The following is a 22,877-nucleotide window of genomic DNA, read 5'->3' as shown; positions in this document are numbered from 1 at the left end:
TTTTGGAGATGGCAGTTTTAGTTAATGATGAGGTGGGAAGCTAGACTATAGTAGTGACAATAAACGCTTTAGAGTCAGAGTGCCAGGCCCCGCCCCCACCCCATCCCCAGACTGAGTGCCATGCCACCCCCCACCCCCATGACTGCAGGCCATGGTGTGCCCTCCCTTTCCCCTTACCCCACATAGGAGAGGGAGAAAGCTCTCTCATTGGGCTGCTGGGTGGAGGGGCAGGTGAGGTGAGGAATGCCCTCATCAAATGTAGAGAGAGGGAAGAGAGAGGCTCCGCTCCCCTCCTGTTCTACCGCCTGTGGAGCCATACACCTGTGTGTTCCCATTGGGCTACTGTGCAGAAGGGCAGGGAATGTGAAAAAAATGTCAGGCACAGTGAAGATGGGGAGGGGAGCAGCTCTGCCTGAGTTCCTCTGCCTTTCTAGTAATGAACTTGAGGATGGGGATGGGGTGGGGTGTGTGGTCAAGTGCCCAGAGAGCTCTCTGTGTGGTATATTTGGCACCTGTGCCGTAGGTTCACCATGACTGCTATATAGAGTTAAGAGAAGAAAGGAAGTAAAGGCACCTACTGTAGATGAACTTATCATGGATTTTAGCCAGAAAATGGAAGGGAGAATAACAACAGAGGACAGTAGTACTTAGTGGGAATGGCTGGATCAAGTAAGGTTTTTCTAAGGTTGGAAGTAGACAGATTGGAGATGAGTAGAATTTGGTGGGGACTATAGGGTGGAATGAGGTAATTTATACATGTAGAAGATTTTACCTCAGCTAGAAAAGATGGCCAACTCTTAGTGTGAAATGCAGGTGAAGTGACTTAAGGCATATAGAGTGATGTGAGATATTTGGTTCATTGTTTGCCAAGTCATTTCTTCCCTTTCAAGCTGTAGACTTTAGCTGGAGTACCATTTGAATCCTAGTTTGCCAGTCCTGCTTTCACATAGCTCCTTAAAAATACATTATCTGTGGTCTCTAATAATAATTAGTTAAGTATTCTGTTGTTCCTGGCTTACTCTTTAAGTGTTTAACTTGTCTCTGTCTGATTCTCCACATTAGATAACCTTCTTGTACATAGCAGAACATATATCTATGCATTTAATTCTTGTTTTGTTCTCTTGTTTTATGCCCATCTTCACTTTTCATTTTTGTTCATTTTTGCCTGTAGATTTCCTTAGGCCAGGGAGATGAGAGAAACCATTAAGAACTTGAGTTAGATAAGAATGGCTTCTATCCTGAAATGTTCTCGCCTCTTCTGAATAGCTGTAATTGCTGTCTTTGTGATTCATGTTCCCATTTTAATATCTCTCCTATGGCTTAATATGCATTAAGAAGTTTTATTTAGCTTTTTGCATGCTTATTCTCTAAATTGAAAGCTCCTTAAGGGTAAGTTATTAAATACACCTATTCAAAGTTTAGAGGGATTCCTTGTTGGTAGGGGGATTAAGGGATTGAAATGAGATCCTTGATGTACTGAAGTATGTTTTGAACAAATGCTGGTACATTACTTGGAGAGCAAATACTTTTTATTATCTGACACACAGCAAACCAGAACACATGCCAACTCAGTGGGAATCTTATAGTGAAGTATGAGAATACATTGAAATATGGTAAAAAAAAGATAGATTTTATTGAAGAGGCTAAAGTAAATTGGGAATAGGCTGATTTAGTTTCTGATATAATTAGATTTTGAGAGAAGTACTTATGCTTAGGAGAAGATGGCATAATTTTTCATTGTCTTCAGGCAAGAACCAAGATATGATACTTGTTATTAGTGATTTATTTGTCAATGACACTGCTTTTAGGGTATGTCCTCAGAAATTATTCAGATTGAATCCATTTCCTGTACTTTTTACAGTTACACATAGTAGTAGTACTTCAGTGATCTTGACTTGTTCCTTTTATTTATGCAGAACATCTTTCTTTCACTACTTAACAGATAGTATTCCTGAATTTTTTGGCCCTCAAAAATGAACCACCTTTTGGCTTACTGTCTGGTAATGAACCATTTCAAACTTAGCTAGGCTGATAATTTAGTCAAAAGTTAAAAATGATGTCACTAGGACCTTACTTGAAGCCTTTCTATATTAGAAGGACCTGTGAGAGCTTGTTTGTCTCTGGTATAGTTTTAAAGAACTGAGGTTTCAGTGCAGCTAGGTAGCTCAATAGATAAAGAACAAGGCCTCAAATCAAGAAGATCTGGGTTCAAATGTAACCTCAGACACCTCCTAGCTGTATGACCCTGGACAAGTCAAGTGACCCCAATTGCTTCATCCTTAACACTCTTTGGCCTTGTTACTGATACTTGGTATTGATTCTAAAAGGGAAGATGAGAGATTAAAAAACAAAACAAACAAAAACCCAAGGTTTTTCTCCATGTGACAATGTAGATGGAATAGAATCTTGTAACTACTAGTACACTTATAATTAATATGCACAGTGATCATTGTGAGGGCACAGAAAATCCTGCAATGCTATCAGAATTGTCCTAAGTCTGTTGCAGATTAAATAAGATCTTGTGAATTGACTTAAGAACCTAGCTTCCATATTCATTTGTTTGTGAATGACTCACAGAAAAGCAAACTTCTTAGATAATAATAATATACCAAGTTAAACCACTCTGTAAAAAGCAAATGTTCATATGTTTTTTCATTATTTGTTGTTTTCAGAAGTTTCTTTGAATATTGGTAATTTGCATAATAATATATTGGATAATTTTATGTAAAAAAGAATAATCTATTCATTATGTCAAGAGCTAATGAAGAGTTTCCTGTGTTTAGTTTAGATGACATAAGTAATCAGGCCATGGGATAAATAAAAATCTTAAAAAAAAAAATAAATCTTGAAGGGCAGCTTAAGTGACCCAGTGGATAGAATGCCAGGCCTGGAGACAGGAGGTCCTGGCATCAAATCTGGCCTCAGAAACTTCTGTGGCCCTGTGAAAATCATTTTTAGCACTTTTCTGCTTTGGAATTGATACTTAGTATGGATTTATAAGCAGTAGTTAAGGATTTAAAAAAATTAATAAATAAGTAAATCTAGAGCTATAGATTTATTTTAATGCATCTAATGTGTTCCATATTACTTTTCATTTCAGCCTGTCTAGCAATTATGAAGCACAAATGAAGAGTCTCTTAAGGATTGTGAGGATGTTTTGTCATGTCTTTCGAATTGGCCCATCTTCTCCCAATAATGGAATTGATATGGGCTACAATGGGAATAAAACTCCAAGAAGTCAGGTGTTCAAGGTCAGAAAAGTATATGACGTTGTTAGGAAGATAGACGTTAAAGAGATGAATTTCACAAAGCATGCATTCTATAATCAGAACCCTCATGAACAGGACGTAAGTTTGGTTCATACCCATATCTGTTTATAAGTTAGGTACACCTTTTCCCTTTCACCTTTAACTAATCATCGCTCAGACTTAATTGGTGAGCTTTCTTTTTCTCCTTTCTTAAGAATTAAAAATTTAAATATATTTTAATGTATAATATATAGTATAATTGTTTATATCAGTTTTGTTTTACTGTCAGGTTTAGAGGTAATTTAGGATTTAAAATCTGTTTTTACTGAAACTTAGATTATCAAAAAGAAAATGAACTATATATTCTTTGCCCACTTTTGTGCTTTACATTTCTTCTCATTAGGAAGAGGAAAGAAAAGTTATTTTAATTTGAATTTTTTCTACATTAAAGTGTATATCCTGTAATGTGCCCCAGTCAGTTATTTAGTAAACATTTTATGCATTAAAAGCATCCAGAAAGATTACATCTCTAATTTGGTTTTGATTTAGTATTACCTACTAGCTTGACTTCAGTGAAAAATTGTTGTTTTCCTAAAACGTTTTGTATTACTTCAGCTTCTCCTCATATACTGGTACTTGCATGGGTGGAATCCTTGGCAGAAAGAGTCTATATAAAAACCAAGGTAGTATTACCCCTTCAGTGCTAACCTTAAATTGTAACGTATGAGGTAACAAGAAATAATGGCTTTGTTAATGCCTCTTTTTAATTTTTTTATTTTTTTGCCTCTGTAAGTATGCAAGAATTTAAAGGAGAAGATTGATTTCAAATCACCACATATGTATATATGTTCTTGCCAAATATGTATATAAATTAAATGTTTATTTTTTAAAGTAATTTGTTTAAATAATTTTTTTGAGCATACATATTTCTTTGTTTTAGGTTGATGAATTGATGAATGCTTAAGGGTTTAATTCTTAAATTCTTTCATAGTAAGGTTTCAGATTATGTTAAGTAAAATAATTAGCTATGTTGCACAGAATTTTGTTATTCACACAATAACCTGCCATATTATTCACAGAATTCTTTTCTTATTATGGGAACATTTAGGCATTTACTAAAAATAGCTAGTACACTGACATTTGATATTACTGAAATTAGGTCCTTTCATACTTAGGATGGGTATAATAGCTTTTTTTTCCCTCATTTCTTTTTCTTGTTTTGATTTTACTGTGGCTTTACAGTGCCCTCTTCTGGAAGAACATGGTTAAACATTTCTTAATTCTGTTTTTTCTATTACTTTTTTAAAAAAGAAATTTAACTGGTTAATAATAACAAATTGATTTCCTTGTCATGTTGAAAACCAGATTCCTGATCCAAAGATTTTTATTCAAATTTATTTGTTACGAATATAGTACAATAAATTCCCATTTAATTCTGTGATATTACAGAAGATCATATATGATAAAGTTTTTAGCGCAGTGCCTGGCATATAGTGGACGCTTAATAAATACTTATTGATTGATTGACTGTCCATTCCTTTCTTAACTCCCTTGAGAAAGAAGTGGGTTATCAATTTTATTTTGTTCTAATACTTATTTTAGTATTCTTCAGTTTTGCCTTGCTAATAAGATATTTTTGATATTTGTTTAAACCTAAGCATCACATTCTTAAAACTTTTATCAGAAGATTACATACTTACTAGGCAGGCTTTGTATTGGCATTGTCATTTAGTTTTTTAATTTAAGATAACAAAGATAGAAAAGTTCATCAATCCCTTTAGCTTCCCCCTCTTTTTAGGGGCTGTGATTAGCTTTTGTATCTCTTGTTTCTCTGTCCTTTTCATTTTATACCATTTGTAGTTGTGTATACTGTACTTTAGTCTTTTTATTGGCTTTTGCACTATGCATAATTGTTCTTGCTTCTGAATATATTCTCTATCTTAAATTTTAGACCTTCCTGTTGACAAAGCTATCTTTCAAACCACTCTTCTGTTTATTTTTAATATGAACAATTGCTAAGGTAAATAGTGAAGTATTTTAAAGGACTGATTGCCCCTCTATGTTTTTAATCTTGTATCTTAACAGATCTTTGAAGGGCAGCAAATTTGACATTTTTTATGTGGGTTGGAATTAGATGTTCAAGAGGAGGCTAGGAGATTGTGGTATCATGGCTACTGGGTGGAGTAGAGTTCCCATTGAAATTGTATTGAAAAACCATATATTTTTAGTTGGGGAAATTTCTAAGTGCTGTATTTTTTTGTTTTCCATGACTTTTTTTTTGAAGTTTAAATTTAAATGTCATTAAACATTGCCTAGTGTCTTAGGATACATTGGGATGATGATAGGAATTAATAGGATATAAGAAAGCATTGGAGGGTTAGACTTCTCAGGTAGCGATGTGTCCTTTTTGTATATTTTAAAATATTTTAGGAATGGTTATTCCTAAGTTATGATATTGTTACTTAGAAACAAAGGAATTCATGAATATTCGATTTAAAATTCATTTCCCACCATGGGTTTCATCAGATTTGTAATATTGAATATTATCTGCCTGAGAATATTCAGGGCTACTGTGGGTCTTCAGAATACTATACTAATAACACTAGATAATAGAGATTAGGAAATTTTACTGTCCTGCTAAATCACTTGATATATTGTCAGGTTGTCATGAAACTGCCATTTATGCTTGGTAGAGGCAACCTCTCTTTCAGGTAGCACTAGCCAATTCCAGTTCACAATGATCTTGTATATTAGAAGCAAATTTCACAGTACAGTAAAGTTGTGAAACTACAGATATTTATAACATTCTTTTGAGACTTCTTTGTAATAAAATTTTTCCCTAGATGTTTTTGTAGAACAAATTTATAACGTTAAAGGGGCTATGACTATATTTTGCTTATAATTTTGAAAAGTTACTTATCTACTTTTATACTTTAAGGATCTGTAGTTTCTGTCATTGATCTGGCTATTAACTTCCCCAATCACAATCTCTAAGTTTCCTAGGTTAACCATGATTACTGTGATCAAGGAATGCATTAACTTCTGGCCAACTTGATAATGCCTCTTTGAAAGTGGCTAGACTATTTCTTAGATATCAATTAGTTGGTCCTTGAATCCATATTTTCTAGCTTTCTAGGATCTACACTCCATTGACAAGTCTAACCTTCAAATTCTTTCTTATATCCTATTAACTACCATCACCATTCCAATGTATCCTAAGACACTAGGCAATGTTTAAGTGATCTAGCAGGACATGTAAAAGCTCCTAACCTCCAGGTCACCTCTGCATCATGATTGGGGAAGTAGTTACAAATACATCTTCCTTAATGTGTATAAACCATTTGTTAATAGACATAGCATATTTAATATATACATGTTAATATCTTTTTAGTTCCTTCACCTAGTGCTTTGGGTATATATTTAGAACTTAAATAAATATTGAGTAAATGAACTACTATTGTGATATGCTTGTTGAGCTCAGTAAATGTTTTTGCTGGGCATACTGTTATGAGAACAGATTAGGGTTATCAAAAAGGAAGAATTGTGCTTAAGTCATAGCTTGATTTAAGTTTGCAGTGAAGGTTGCTTTCTTCTCTTGGGCCTTTGTTTCCTCATTTGTAAAATGAAGACTGTGAGTTAGGTGATTTTTAAGGTCCCTTTCATTCAAAATCTTATAATTCTATGAAATTAATTCCAGGGTGATAGAGGGTGGTTATGTAGCCTTTTTCTATGGAAATTAAAAAAAATAGGTTTTTCTCTATCTAGGATTCTGAAAATCTGACACTACTTGAAGATACACCTAGGTGACTCCTCAGTGTCTAATTTTGTTATTTTATAATTATATAGAATTCCCATATATAATCTTAATTTTCTATACTGACAGTGTGATATTTCATCACTTAAAATTATTTTCTCAACAACTAAAATGTTTTTTTAATTTGTAAGTATTTGTTTTCTTTTTCCATATCCTTCCCCACCACTGTTAAAAAAAAATATATATGTGTGTGTATATATATATATATACACACACACACACATAAAGAAAAAGAAAACCTTTGTAACAAATCTGCAACATCAAGAAATACAAATTCCCATACTGACCATGCCAAAAACAGGTGTCTCTCCATATTTAGTCAGTCACCTTTCAGAAGGATGGCATTCTTCAGTGTCAGTCCTCTGGATCATGATTGATCAGAATTCTTTAAGTCTTTTGAAGTTGGTTAGCTTCTGTTTACTTTATTATGCTACAGTTAATACGAAACTTTTTATGTTTCTCTGAAATGGCATTCTCCCATTTTTTTAAACCCTTATTTTCCACCTTAGAATCAATACTGTGTATTGGTTCCAAGGCAGAATAGTGGTAAGGGCAAGGCAGTGGGGGTTAAATGACTTGCCCATCATATACATATATATTGCATTCATATAATTTATTCATTCATCTTCTTTTATCTTTTTTTAAAAATAAAGTTGATGGGTGTTCCCTTAGTTTCTAGTTCTTGACCACCAAAAAATGAACTACTATAAATATTTTTGTACATGTAGGAATTTCTCTTCTTTTTCTGATTTCTTTGGGCCATGATCTTAATAGTGGTATTGATGGAGCAAAGTATATGCATAGTTTCTTAAATTTTGGGGGATGATTCCAAAATGCTTATCAGAAAGGCTGTACCAATTATAGTTGCATCATTTTTATTAATGTGCCTCTCCTTCCATTCCCCAGAACTTACCGAATCTGTAATTTTCCCTTTTTTTTGTCAACTTTGCTAATCTGATAGGTAGGTGATAGAACCGCAGAGTTGCTTTAATTCACATTTTTCTAATTTTTAGTAACTTGGGGCATTTTTTCATATGACTAGATAGTTTGGATTTCTTCCCTTGGGAACTACCTGTTTATAAGCTTTGGCCATTTTTCAACTGAGGAATGACTCTTACAATAGTGATATTTATGAAAGTATAGAAATGAAGCAATAATTCAATTCAACAAATGTTTATTAAGCTCACACTTGGTTCAAGGCACTGTAGTAGGCCCTTATGGATATGAAGAAGGCAACTTTAATTCTTATTCTTTGCTAGGTAGCTAATACCAGGTATAGAATATAATAGGATAGAGGAGAGAGCCAAAGGTTCTAGGAAAAATGGGACAGGGAAAGATCACTTTTACTTGAAGTGATCAGTAGAGCTATTATTAATGACTTTTTTCTTTTTTTTTCCTGTTTGAAGAATGAATTTTCCAGCAAGTCTTTTTTTATAATTGTTTAGTATTTTTTTTTAATTGCTATTTTAAGAATGCTGTGATTCTTGGGTAGTCTATTTTATTATGTAATCCACATACTTTTGTATTTAACTTATAGTGTTCACTGTAAGGAACACAGCTAATTTTGCATTCAAGAGAGTTTATTTTTATGAATCTTTTAAAATGTAATTTTATATTTTTAAATGCTTGAGAAGCATGAAGTTAGTTGATAATAAATTGATATACCATACAGTAACAGTCTCCCTAGGGATACTTTAGCAACCCTAGGGATACTTTAGCAACAGTTACATACTTTGAAAGAATAAATTTCATATGATTTATAGGATTTTAAAGGTAGAATGTCTCAAATTTCATCTAGTCTAATTTGTGTCAATAAGGGAACCCAGTATCAGAGTAGGTAAATGACTTGATCAGGGACATGTAACTGGCAGGTAACAAAGCTGAGGTGTAAAAGAGCTGTGATCCTCTAACTTTGAGTACAGTATTCTTCCTGCTTCATCATTTGTGTCACTATATTGAATGTTTGGGTTTTTTTAAGTGACTATATGTGGACTAGAGTAACTTTTCCATCATTACTGAATTTTAATTTTTTCATCTTTAAGTTTTCTCATGTTTATAAATTCATGTTTTTCCTTTTATTGCAAACATTTCATTTAAAACTGATACCTTAATATTATGTTTCCTATAAATATCACCTTATTTTGAAAAATAAACTGGCATGATTTACTTTTTATAATATTTATTTGGAAATGTATTCTATCTATTTAAAGAATTATTTGTTAATGAACTGATGAGCTATTTTTCTATTGTCTAAACTAAAAATCACTTAAATTTTTCATTTTTTCATAGCCTTTGGAGTTGCTCTGGCACTCATTAGATGAATGGTTAGTGTTAATAGCCACAGAGTTGATGAAAAACAAAAAGGACTCGACCAACATCACATCTATTTTATTGAAGCAAAAAGGACCAGATCAGCAAGATACTACTTCTATCCCTTCATTTGGCAGTCCAGGAACTGGGAGCAGTGAAAATCTATCCATTGACACAGGGGAATCTAAACCAGATGATATTGCAGGGAAGCAGGAAGCTAATGTGGATTGTCAGGATGTTATCTCCATGACAGCTAACCGGCTAAGTGCTGTCATTCAAGCTTTTTATATGTGCTGCTCTTGTCAGATGCCTCCAGGGTAAGAAGCTTTTTGCTTATTACTCTCATCTCTACTAAATAATACAATTACAGAATCTTTATGATTTTAGTAATAAGATATTACATTTATTAATTTTCTGGGGGGGAGTCTTAAACATATATTTTTTGTAGAACATATTGCTTTGGTTCCCAATTTAAAGAAATCTCCCTATTTATTTCATAATAATATTTTAAGAAATACATTATATGGGAAGAGAAAGTAAATTTAAATACCAACACAGTGCATAAAGATGAGAGAAGTATCTAGAACTATTTTAGTTTTCAAAAATTCAGTATTCATATGTTTTCAGTTTTCAAAAGTAACTTGGTACAATTATTCTCTAAGAATTTAACATATGTATTTCTCTTCAATACTTTTCCTTATTTTTCTAAAACTCAAGAACATTGATTGAAATAGATTAGCTCTCTAATGTAGGTCTTCTCAGTAGAGTCATTAACTATGGTGAGTTCAACTATCATCTACACAAATGACTCAAATATATTTCTTTGTATATCTAATCTATCTATAGATGCAGTCCCAGGCTTCCCCCTGAAATGCATCATCAGTTGGTTAGTGGACATTTTCACACTGCATATCCTGGAGATATTTCAAACTCAAAATGTCCAAAACTGAGTTATTTTTATTCCTAACTCTATTCTGCCCCCTTCTCTCACTTCTAAACTTTTAAGGGCACATCAAACTAATTTTCTCTCAGATTTATTTAATCCTTCTCTCCACTCACAATTTAGCTTTGCTCTTCATCACTTCTCATTGTGATTATTGAAACAATGTCCTAATTGGTTATCCTGTCAAAAGTCTTTTCCCCACTGTATTGTCTATACTGTTTCCTAAATGATTTTCCTTAAGTCTGACTGACAGTGCATTCTATCAACTCCAGTGGCTTCCTGTTATTTTTAGAATCAAATATAAGCTTTTCTGTTTATCTTTTAGTAATTTTCAGATCCTGGCCCCAACTTACCTCTCTAGCCTCACTGGATATTACTTACCCTCTTACAGCTGTTCTGTCCAAATAAGTTAGCTTTCTCTATTCTTCACACTCAATACTTTAGCTTTCTGTCTCTGTTTTTGCTTTGATTTTTCCACTTGACTAGAGTGCATTTTCTCCCAAAGAATCCCTCTTCTTTAAGAAACCACTCAAGTACCATCTTCTACATGAAACCTATCCTGATTCTTCTTAGTTTAGAGGGCATATCTTTCTAAATTAACTCATATTTAACTACTTTGCATTATTTTTATTCTCTTTATTTGGTCCATACTTATTTATGCACTTGTTTTCCTTACTTGAATGTAAATTCCTTTCAAGTAGCTATTTGCCAGGTGCTGAGTATGGTCCCCAGCACATAATAGGTGCTCAATAAATATATGTTAATTGACTAATTAATCTCTGGTCTTATGGTCATAGAATTATGTTATTTCATTAAGTTGTAGTTCTTATGTATCCTGAGCTTGATTGATTTTGTTTTCCTTTCCTACAGAATGACTTCACCCCGTTTCATAGAATTTGTATGCAAACATGATGAAGTTCTTAAATGCTTTGTCAATCGGTAAGGCTTTTAGATATCTCCTAATGCTTAATTTAAGGTAGAATAAATAAAACAAACATTTTCTTGTATCTTTTATACCTTCTACTAAATGAAACTTTAGGATGAATGGATTTTAAATTATAATTTTGAATGCACATTTTGCCATGAATTTGCATCTTACTAGATTCTGTTCATTTCTGCTAACTGAATAATTTCTTTTTCCAGAAACCCCAAAATAATTTTTGACCACTTTCACTTCCTCCTTGAGTGTCCTGAACTGATGTCAAGGTTTATGCATATTATAAAAGCACAGGTAGGACTTTCTCTCATTTGGGTTTTTTTTTTAAATGAAAGTCCAGCTATATTAATTTTTGAAATTTAAATACATTTTCAACCAGATTGTCTAGTGGTAGATCAATCAACTATGTCTCTGCTTAGACCTTAGAGGACTTGAACTATATGTTTAAATTGTCTATGTAATAATATGTAGAAGCTTTTCTCATTTGCTTACCATAAGAACGAGATAGAAACTTATATTCGGGGGGACAGTGTAGTAAGCACCAAAATATAGAAATATAGAACTGTATTAGTAAGTTATAATATGTCCTATGGGTGTTTTATATTTTTCTTTCAATTCCTTAAACTTTTGAATTGGAATGACATTTTTGCTTGTTCCTCTATTGTCATCAGGAAATATTGATTGAATTTATATTACTTTGGAGAATTTGTATTGTGGGGAAGAAGGGAAATATAGAGTCTGGTTCCTGACATCCATTAAAGGCTTAAAATTTAGTTGGAAATATTCAGTAAACATCTGTTAATCACCTTCTGTGTGTAAGGTACTATGTGAAGCTCCTGGGATAGGAAGATTAATGTAACATAAGATAATCAAGGTCCTCACATTCTAATACTTTATTCAGAATAGTGGAAAGGTAAATGAAAGACTTACTCTTCAAATAGTTCCAAATAGAGTGAATAGATTATCTGTGGCTAACACATAAAAGCCACTGGTACTTTGTAGGAGCAGCCCATAGGCATTTTGAACCTAATTAGAAGTCTTTAAAGTTGGATACAGATCACTTGGAAGGACTTTTGACTCCAGGCTAAGCTCTCAGGGTGAGTTAGAATGAAACTTTATAATCAATTTCTAGGAATAAGGCTCAATTAGATTAGATAGTGGCAGATAAGTTAATGATTAGCAAGAACTATATTGATTTCTATTTAGCCATTATTTCTTTTAAAAGCTTCTCTATAAGAACTGCCTTTAAGTCAAAACTCTATTATTGTTTTATTGTTAGTTGTAGGGAAATTATATTTTTATTTTAAAGTGCATCAATGAAACATTCATGGCTCTAGCATTGAGATAAAATTGGAACCTTGCCATTTGAATCATGTATGGAAGGTCAGAACTACTGGTAGCATTTTGCTACTTTTTATCTGGCATCATTGTACCTTATCTGACAGTATATGCAATATGCTATATTCAAAGTCATCTACATCTGCCATAATGGATGCCTTTTATCAACTTTTTCTGTGGCTGTGCTTGGCTTTTATAATTATGCAACATTTTTTTTTCATTTCATTTTTTCCCATTTACATATTTGTACTATTGTGTGCATTATTTTCCTGGATCTGTTTATTTCATTCTGTATTGTTAAAAAAAAGACCACAACAATCTTCAAGTAGTTTAGATTTTATATTAGGTGGTATCCTAGGTGGCAAAAAACTACAGCAACAACAAAAAACCCTGCTGTCATTTATAGAAAGCAATTGATGTGATGAATGATACAAGGATAAGAATTTAGATAGAGGAGGCTGTCCTGGAGGAGGTGGTATGCAATTTGAGTCTTTTAAAATGAGTAAGAATTTGAACTAGAGGATCATTTTGGCCAGAGACCAGTATGTTTCAGTAACTCTTCTTGAATTTTGCTTCTAAAAGTTGCATATTTGAGATCTTACTAATCCCTTTTTTCTCTTTTCTGTCTTCCTCCAAATTTTCTTATTCCTGTTAAAGACACTGTTTTCTATTCTTATAAACCAATGATTCTTATTTTATTTGACTTTACCCACCTCTTTATCTCCTGGGTCCAATTTGTCATCATGGCTTATTGTTTCTTTCTTCAAATGTTTTATATTCATCTCTTTATCTCCATTGTCACTGCATAGTCAAGTGCCCTTATTAACTCGTGTTGCCTAGTAAATAAATATTTATTAAGCATCTACTGTGTGCCAACCACTATGATAAGTGATGGGGAGACAAATAGAAATAAAAGCTAAGACAATCTCTACTCTCAATATAATATAATCTATTACAAGAACACAAAAAGGAGTTGAAATGGGAGAAGGAAAGATGGAGGGAAGAATATATTGGGAGGAGAAAGTTACCCATCACAAGAGCATGTTGGAAAATTTTGCTCTGCCAGAATCGTCACCTCCATGATAAAAAACAAACCAAAACAAAATTGCTTCTTCTTGTATAGCAAATCTAAGGTTTTTTGCTTGTTATACAAAATACAGCTATTCCCTCTTTCTGCTGGCCCAAGCTTATTTCCATCTAATTTTAATACTTTACTACTTTTGTCATGTTAATTTGATTAGCATTGTCTTCTATTACTCTTTCAGCTTGGCATGCCTGCTTTCCTTCTTTCCATCAAATAAACTCTGCCTTTGCTTAATGACTAACAGATAGCAACTTGGGTTTGGGCTTCAACTCAGCCACTATCTTTATGATCTTTTCTCTCAGTTTTCTTATCTGAGAAATGAATTGATTGGACCAGATGATTTCTAGATCTCCTTGTTGTCCTAAAAATCTACGGATATTTGAAAGTTAAATCCTTTTTCATGATGCCTTTGTCAGCTGCTTTGGCCTCCACCTACTTTTTTTTTCCAGCTCTAAACTCCTTTATAATCTATAGTTTACATCCACATATTTTAAACACTTAAATATCTGCATGCACCCTCTTCTTTTGTTCCCTAATTGTTTCATGTATTAAGCTTATGTCCTCAACTGGATTATAGACTGTGTGAGTGCAGAGATTTTGCTCTGTGCTTCTTTTTCATCCCCACAGCACTGGCCAAGTATAAGTGCTTAGTAAATATTTGCTAATGGATTACAAAATTACTCATTATTACCATTTTGTTTACTTAATAGCTAATCAAAATATCTGTATCTGACTTCAGGTTTTTTATTAGCTTCAGAGCTTTTGGAGAGAGGAAAGGGTACCAAATTCTTAATTGCCAATCACAAGGCCATCTCTCATTCCAAAGGGCAAAAATAAAGGCTACGTATGGGACTATTTTAATTAAAAATGAAATGAAACATGTACAGTGATTTTCCTGTGCATGAGAACTAATTTTTATAAGCCTTGTTGAGCTTGAAAAGAAACTAATTTGTTATAGATTTGTTCAATTACATATCTGGCATTAAATAGCTGGACATAAATTTGTAAATTATCAGGGGTATCCTGTTGAAAATGGTAGCAAGTTCTGGAAAATATGTGGGATGTTCCTGGTTCTGCTTTTATTTTATGAACAGTTGCTGAAATGTTTGAACATTATCAACTAATTACTCATAAGAGTCTCAGAATGGTACTTTATAATCAGGCTATTTTACATAATACTTAAAGCGAGGATGATAATTATATAATTGTAATGTTTAACATATCTCATTTTTTTGGTAGCCTTTTAAAGATCGTTGTGAGTGGTTCTATGAACATTTGCATTCAGGGCAATCAGATTCAGACATGGTACACAGACCAGTGAATGAAAATGATATTCTGCTGGTTCATAGAGGTAAATCTGAAAAACAAGCCAATGCATGTGAGATTCACTGAGACTTTTGTTTTTATTATGAGTTTTAAGATATAAAACTAATCAGTGCTACATATTTAGATTCTATTTTTAGGAGTAGCTGTGAAGTTGTGTCTAAAGCAAATTGTGCAAAGCTAAAACAGGGGATTGCTGTGCGTTTCCATGGAGAAGAAGGCATGGTGGGTATAAAAATAAATGAACTGCACATCACTGTGTAAAAAAAAAAGAGACTAAAATATAGTTAAATAGAACTTGACATAAAATTTTTGTTTTCATCATATTTTAAAATATATGCAAACGTACATAGACATGTATTTATTGTCATTTCTCATATGAAATACTATTGGTTATTATTTTCTTAAACCCAGGGTCAAGGTGTTGTACGCGAATGGTTTGATATTTTATCTAATGAGATAGTTAACCCTGATTATGCACTGTTCACCCAGTCAGCTGATGGTAAGTGTATTGTTTCTTTTATCTTTACAGAGGATATTAATATTAATTAGTAATACCTTTTATTTGTATGCACTAAACTTTTCAAAGTATAGTGTCTGTTTACATGATTTAACTTGCTAAAGTTGTCAGGTCAGATATTTTCAGTATTTTCTAGATAAGGAAACTAATAAGGCATAGTGTCATGATTTGCCTGAAGAAAGTGCAAAGATTAGAATTCAAGTCTTTTGACTCAAGATCTTGTGTTATTTTTATTTGACCATGTGTATTCAGGACTAGATTAATTATATATACATTCATAAAATGAATATATTTCTTCCTCTTTTCCTTGCTTATGATCTAACTTACACTTTTTTAAACCAAAAAAAAAAACTTTTTTATCATCTCATTTTATAAATTCTTACTTTTGATTTTTGATTCACTGAAAGTATTTCAAAATCAGAATTACCTAGTTTATCATATAACCCTTTGAAGTTAAATTATTTTTAATTGATCAATTAGTCTTTACTAACTGCTTATTATATGTAATGTGCTAGTAATACAAAGAAAGAAAAAAACAGTTTTTGCTGTCAAGTAGCTCATAATTGAATGATAGCACAATATTCAAATAACCATATGCAAATAAGAAATGTACAGGATAAGTTATGAGAAGTAACTAAGAATTTTAGATATATTTTAGATTTTAGCTAGAATATAAAGAAAACTAGGAGGTAGAGATGAGCAGGGAGAGAGTTACAGGTATGGGGGATAGACAGTGAAAATACTTTGGAACTGGGTAGTGGAATATTTTATACAAAAAATAGGAAGGAGGCCAGTGTCACTGGATTTGCGTAATAAATGGAAGAGAGTAAGATGCAAAAAGGCTGGAAAGGTTGAGGGGGAGTAGGTTATAAAGAATTTAAAGAGCCAAATAGGCTTTTATATTTGATACTGGATGTGATAGGGAGGTCCTAGAGTTGATCAGATATTTGGTTGAGGGAGGGAGGTGATATAATCAGTTTTGTACATAAGGATAGCTGAGTGTAAGATTAAATGGAGTCAGTAGAGATGAGACAGGAAGACCAACCAAAAGGCTATTGCAGTAGTTCAGGTAAGAAACCTGGACTGTAAGCCTGGGTAATCCCAGGATGGTGGTACTCTGGATAGTAAAAACATTTGGAAGAAGGGAGGGTTTTGAGGGTTGAGGGAGATAATGGTTCAGTTTTGGACGTAATGCATTTAAAATGCCTAAAATTCATTTGAAATCTTCAGCTGGAGACTGCAGCTCATCAGAGACTTTAGGACCAGATAAACAGATTTTAGAATTTTTAGTATAGGTATGATAATTGAATCTGTGGGAGTGGATGAGATCAGTGAAATAGTATTTAGGGGGAAGAAAGGAAGGCCCAGAGTAGGGTTCTTGGAGATACCCATGGATAGTAGGTATGATTTGGATGAAGATCTAGCAAAGGAGTTTGAGACCTATCAAATAGGAGGAGAATCAGGATAGAGCAATGTCACAGAAACCTAGAGAGAAGAGAACATCAGAAAGAGGGTGAATGATAGTGTCAGATGCTTCAGGGAGGTCAAAAAGGATGAGAATTGAAAAAGGTTTTTGCATTTACCAAGTAAGACAGCACTGAGAGGCAGCTAGGTAGCCAATGGATAGTGGGTTGGGCTGGAGTTGGGAGGACCTGGGTTCAAATTTGGCCTCAGACATTTTCTAGTTATGTGACCCTGGACAAGTCACCTAACCTCAGTTGCCTAGCCCCTGCTTAGAATTCATAATAAGAGAGAAGGTAAGGATTTTTTAAAAAAACGTCACTGGTAATTTTGGAGAGCAGTGTCAATTAAGTGATACAACTAAGAGTTAGATTGCAAAGGATTAGGATTAAGGAACAGTACTCTTCTTGAGATAAATGACATTTACTTGAAACTACTGGCCTTTATATTCCACATTGGACAGAATGTTTTCAGTCTTTACACCAGGAAGGGATTAATTATTGTAGGTATATAAAACATATATATAATTATTTTATATACCACCAGGCACAAAGTTTGAGAATTGGTTTTTATTATTTTGAGATAGTTTTGGTACCTGGAAGTAACTATTTACTTGTATTCTATATTTTTATATCTCCTTATTTCTTTCCTATCTAGCCCATCTAGAAAGACCTACATACCATTCCATTTATCTAAATTACATTCAATTACAATCCTTATATATGTGGAGTGGGCTCTTATTACTCTTACAGATATTTTTTTTTCCTTCAAAGTTCCATGAAAGTTTTTTTCTTGCACAAATACCTTCCTTGATAAATGGAGGTGAATTAGTGATTTTTTTTCCTATCCCCCTTTCCATTGAATAAATTACACATTCTACAGGCAGTATTACTGTTGAAGCTTATACACAACATCAATATTTATTAATTCAACTGTGGCCAAGGTATAGTGTTATAGGACTCTATGGATTATTATGTCAGCAGTGAAATAATGTTGTTATAGAATGTAAACTACTCTGGGCTAGGGATCTATCACTTTAACCATTTTCCATGTAGTTATTTGCATATGCTACTTATATTTTATAATCTTGATGTCATGTTCTATAGAACTTTTGTTGTTCAGGCATCTGGAGATATTTAAATTAAATGAATAAATAACTAGTTATTTTGATTATTAAAACTATTGTGTTTTCACAGCATATGCTAACTTTCTTTAAAAAGTGAACTAATTTTAAAACCTTCCTTCTGTAAGGGAAAAAGGGTTAATTTTTATAAAAAGGATGGACTGAGTTATATTTAAAATAGGGTCACCAGGAATTTATATTAATTCCAAAGACATTTATTTACAATTTATTTACAAAATATAGAAAGAGTGAAGTAAGAAAACCAGAGAAAGGTTAGGGTAAGATATCTAGCTTAAGCACTAAGTAATTTACTCACAGCCCCTGACTCAACCCGGGCAGGGAGAGTTAGTCCTTAGGCCTCGGCAAAACTGAGGACCTGGAGAAGTTTCTCTCAAGAGAAAAGTTGCCCCTGAGGCTAGTTTTTTTTTTTCAGAAAATCCAACAGTTAAAGAGTCAGCTTTTCACTTACCATGTTTCAGGAGAAAGGAAGAGATTTTAGAACAACCTCACCAGGAACAGGGTCTCGGGTCCAGTCAGTAGATTCTCCACCAGCTTCCACTCCCAAGAAAGAAGAACTGTCAGTAGAACTGAACTCAGGAAGTTGTCACTCCTTTTAAAGACACTTTCTTTTGCATCTCTTCCTGTGCTTTCCCCTAATTCTTCGTCTACCAGTCATAGTTGAAGTGCTGCTTTAGGACTGCTCAGGATGCAGTCAGTCGATTCTGATTCGTCATCCACTATCATACATGTGGGTCACAGACCTCCCCCACTCAAATGTGAATGGGGTGTTTCCACCTTTGGTGATTAAATCTAAAAATGGGCAGATCTTCCCACTGAACTTTAAGAAGTGTGTTGACACTTTTGGTGATTAAATCTAAAAATAGGTAGGGGTTACAATTTAATCTTCACAATCAGGGGAGGGTTTATTATTTTCATTTTCACACTTCTGAATGGAATCCAGGAATAAAACTTAATTTTTTTTTAATTTCAAAAGGGACAACTTTTCAGCCTAATAGCAACTCATATGTTAATCCTGATCACTTGAACTATTTCCGGTTTGCTGGACAGATCTTGGGATTGGCTTTGAACCACAGGCAACTGGTCAACATTTACTTTACAAGATCATTCTATAAGCACATTCTTGGTATGATTCTACTATCAATCTGCTAATGTCTTGTTTAGACTTTGTTTTCCTAAATCTTTTATAAATATTTTTGTGTTGGTTGGATGTGAAACATAATTGGTAACTTTACCTAATCTTTGTCTTTTCTCGTTTCTTTAAAATTTTATCTTAGTCATGGTCATGAATACCACCTATACCTATGCAAAGTTGTCAAGTGATGGGAATGTTACAAATCAGGCAGATTTTGAAGTTATTGAAGAGCAAAATTTTCTTTTGCTGGAGATCCCATTATTTTAGTGGAGAGAGCCTTATTCAAAATTAAAGTTGTCATACCAGTTGAAAATTTTAAACTTTGTGCACCATTTCAACAAACATTAAGTATCTATTAAAATGTGAAACAAGCCCTTTGCCTAAGGAGCTTAAACTTAATAACTGATACAAGAGATACCAACATAATTGCAGACAAGGTACAGGCAATATGCTTTGAGAAATTTGAAGAGAGGGATATCACTTTTACTTTAATGGAATGATTCAGGTTTTGGCAAAGTTGCTTAGGGACTATACAGAGGTGATGAACTCTGACTTAGACCTTAAAGGAAAAAAATTCTACAAAGATTGAGGGTGGTGGGGTATAGGGAAGGTACCACAAGCACAGGAAAAGGCAGAATGAGGGCCAGGAATAAAACAGCCCAGTTTGATTATTTTAATATGCAGAATACAAAACAAGGAATATTGCGAGATAGGCACAGGTAGAAACCACATGGTAGAAGACTTTGAGGGTGAACATCAGGAATTGATGATTTATTCAGCAAGAAATAGGAAACCACTGTAGGTTTTTTGAGTGGCACAATGACATCACAGTAGAGTATTAAATTGAATTGGGTCTACCTCTCCAGTCTCATAAATCATTCTTCTTTCCTCACTTAAAAATACAATTTAATGGGGATGGACTTATTTGAACAAAAATATTCATAACCTCGCTCTTTGTGGTGGCAAAAAAATTGGAAAATGAGTGGATGTCCTTTGATTAAGGAAAAAAATAAAATTGAAATACTATATTACACATGCAAGCAAAAACAATAAGAAGAAAGTTTTAATAATCAAAAATATATACCTTACAATCATTGACATATTTTGTCATCTAAGAAAAGGTTTCTCACCAAAAAATAAGATCCATTTCCTTTTTAACTTGGCTATGATCCATGGTGTGAGTGCAAATGATTTTTTTAAACCAAGTAACAGTGTTTTTTTAATAAAGAACAATAGCACAACATGAAATGCACATTCAAGAAGTATCAAAATCCCCAAACTTGTAATAGCCCATTTAATGACAGTAGCAAACAAACCCACTATCATATTTTACATGAGTTGCTGTATGACATTTTAAAAAACCTATGAACTGATGGATACTTATCACAAGTTTTTCAGGTGTAGCAATCTTTCAGCCTTGGCTAATATACATAGATATATTTTAATTCTATTACTGCTATCATTAGAAATGTGGCAGAGGAGTCTAGAAAAGACACAAACCTCTGTACTGTTGATGTTGGGTCTAAAAATGTCACCAAGAATCTAGATCATTCTGGTTGAATGACAGAGTAAGCTGAAGAGTTACAAATGAGAAATGCTCCCTGTTGGGAGCTATCCAGGGGAACCATGCCCTAGGAACAACTTCTCAGCTCCTCTGGTATGAGACTGTGATATCTCCCTTTGTGGTCACCATCATGTTAAAATGAAAATTAATCATCAATAATTAAAATTCTATATTAAAAACATTTATTAAATGATCATTAGAAGTAAAGGAATAAAAAGGAAACAAAAAAAAACTACAGGCCCATGGCTAATCAGCCTATTCACATGTCTCCCTCAACAGAATGCTGGCTTATCAAGGCCAGAGACTGTTTCATTTTGGCTTTTATATCCCCAACACCAAGTACAGTACCTGGAACATAGTAAGTGCTTAATAAATGCTCATAGGAAGACATAGATAGAGGTAGAATGATAGATTGAACTAGAAATTGGCTGGAGGCAAAGTCAATAAAGATGTTTTATAACGGGATAAAGGATCAAGAAGGAAAGGGAGAGGCAGCTGGGTATGTCAGTGGATTGAGAGCCAGGCCTAGAGATGGGAGGTCCTAGGTTCAAATCTGGCCTCCGACACTTCCCAGCTGTGTGACCCTGGGCAAGTCACTTGACCCCCATTGCCTAGCCCTTACCATTCTAATGCCTTGGAGCCAAAGACAGAAGGTAAGGGTTTAAAAAAAAAAAGAAGGAAAGGGATCAAACATTTATTAAGTGCCTACTATGTGCCAGGCAATGTGCAACGTTTTATAAATGTTTTCTCATTTAATCTTTACAACAACTCTGGGAAGTAGGAGCCATTATCATATCCATTTTACAGTTGAGGAAACTGAGGAAGACTCAGTGAATTGCCCAGACACACAGCTAACAGGTGGATTTGAATGCAGATCTTCCTAATCCTAGGCTCAACACTATCCTGTAAGGGTTAAGAATTAAAGTTTGTACTGAATGTATAAAAATGTGGGTGTGTAAGGAAAGGGTGAGTAAGGAAATATGAGAGAGAGAGAGAGAGAGAGAGAGAGAGAGAGAGAGACAGAGACTTCTAATCAGGTCATAGAGATGGGCCTCTCAGGAGGCTAGTACCTCCAGAAAAACCATGAAAAGGAGACAGCCTTTTCACTCACCCACATGGTGGTTCAAAGGGAGAGATTCAAGAACAGTCTCACCAAATTTCAGTCTCAGGTCCACAAAGCGGATCCTTCACCAGCCTCCCAACTCCAACAAGTTGCCACTGCTTTTAAAGATTTTTCTTTGTATCACTTCCTGTATATTCCTTCTAATTTATGTAGCTTTAGCTTTGCTTAGGACTGCCCAGGGGGAAGTCAGTCATTTTTGATTCGTCACCCACTATAGCATATGTGGTTCACAGACCTCTGCATACTTAAGGATAAATGGAGTGTATATGCTTCCGGTGATTAAATCTAAAAGTGGATGAGGGAGAGTTAATCCCATCTTCACAATCCCCTCCTTGTGATCCTTTGGAAGACTGGTCTCCCCAATGAATCATTTGACATAATCATCTTATACCCCTAAAAATCTTCTAACTATAAGTGCATACAACATTTCACCTTCTAAGAGAAACTACAATAGGTAGAGATAAGAGGGAAATAGAAGAGAGAGAAAGTAAAACCAATGTTTGCTAGATGCATTGACAAAAAGCCAATTAGGGGGAAGTCCCCTTTGACATAAGAGTTTACATTAAAAAAAAAAAAACTGTGTTCAACTCCTTTCAGTTCAAACAATTGTACCCCAAAGTTCATTATGGATATTCTGATGCAATGTAGATTTCTGTAGACATCTCTCTACAAACAGTTCATTTTCTGGATTCAAGGAGTTAGCAAGCTTCTTTCCCTGAATTTTTTTCTCAAATAAAATTTTAAATTGTGGATTTTATGAAAATATATGCAATCCATTGTGTCACTGAGCTGTATTAGCTAGAATTTTTTCAGTAGGGGATGTGTGATGCTAGAAATATTCTGCTTATAGGACTTGACAGGCCATTAGATATATTGGATGTGAGATACTAGAAGTGAAGAGTTAAAGATAACTTTAAGATTATGAGGCTGGTGATG

The 22,877-nt window shown here is 33.8% G+C and overlaps 1 protein-coding gene across 8 annotated transcripts in view; it reads left to right on the top strand.

Annotated features, from left to right (window-relative positions):
- HACE1 (HECT domain and ankyrin repeat containing E3 ubiquitin protein ligase 1) overlaps positions 1-22,877 on the top strand; it is a 104,880-nt gene that overhangs the window by 57,253 nt on the left and 24,750 nt on the right. For 5 of the 8 annotated variants that reach the window (XR_008916632.1, XM_007484370.3, XM_007484369.3 and 2 more), the window contains 8 exons: positions 3,101-3,347; positions 9,352-9,689; positions 11,186-11,254; positions 11,459-11,546; positions 14,914-15,025; positions 15,125-15,222; positions 15,412-15,499; positions 19,096-19,245. Coding sequence is in view for 7 of the 8 variants with exons in the window: in XM_007484370.3 (XP_007484432.1) it covers positions 3,101-3,347; positions 9,352-9,689; positions 11,186-11,254; positions 11,459-11,546; positions 14,914-15,025; positions 15,125-15,222; positions 15,412-15,499; positions 19,096-19,245 (1,190 nt within the window). In the remaining variant the exon portion in view is untranslated. The remainder of the gene's footprint in view (positions 1-3,100; positions 3,348-9,351; positions 9,690-11,185; positions 11,255-11,458; positions 11,547-14,913; positions 15,026-15,124; positions 15,223-15,411; positions 15,500-19,095; positions 19,246-22,877) is intronic. The other 3 variants (XM_001368006.4, XM_056818625.1, XM_056818626.1) reach the window with 1 other exon arrangement.

Source organism: Monodelphis domestica, chromosome 2, assembly GCF_027887165.1.
Source record: "Monodelphis domestica isolate mMonDom1 chromosome 2, mMonDom1.pri, whole genome shotgun sequence".
Lineage (NCBI taxonomy): Eukaryota > Metazoa > Chordata > Mammalia > Didelphimorphia > Didelphidae > Monodelphis > Monodelphis domestica.
The sequence above is the reverse complement of the archived record's forward strand: the minus strand, read 5'-3'. Positions and strand labels throughout refer to the sequence as shown.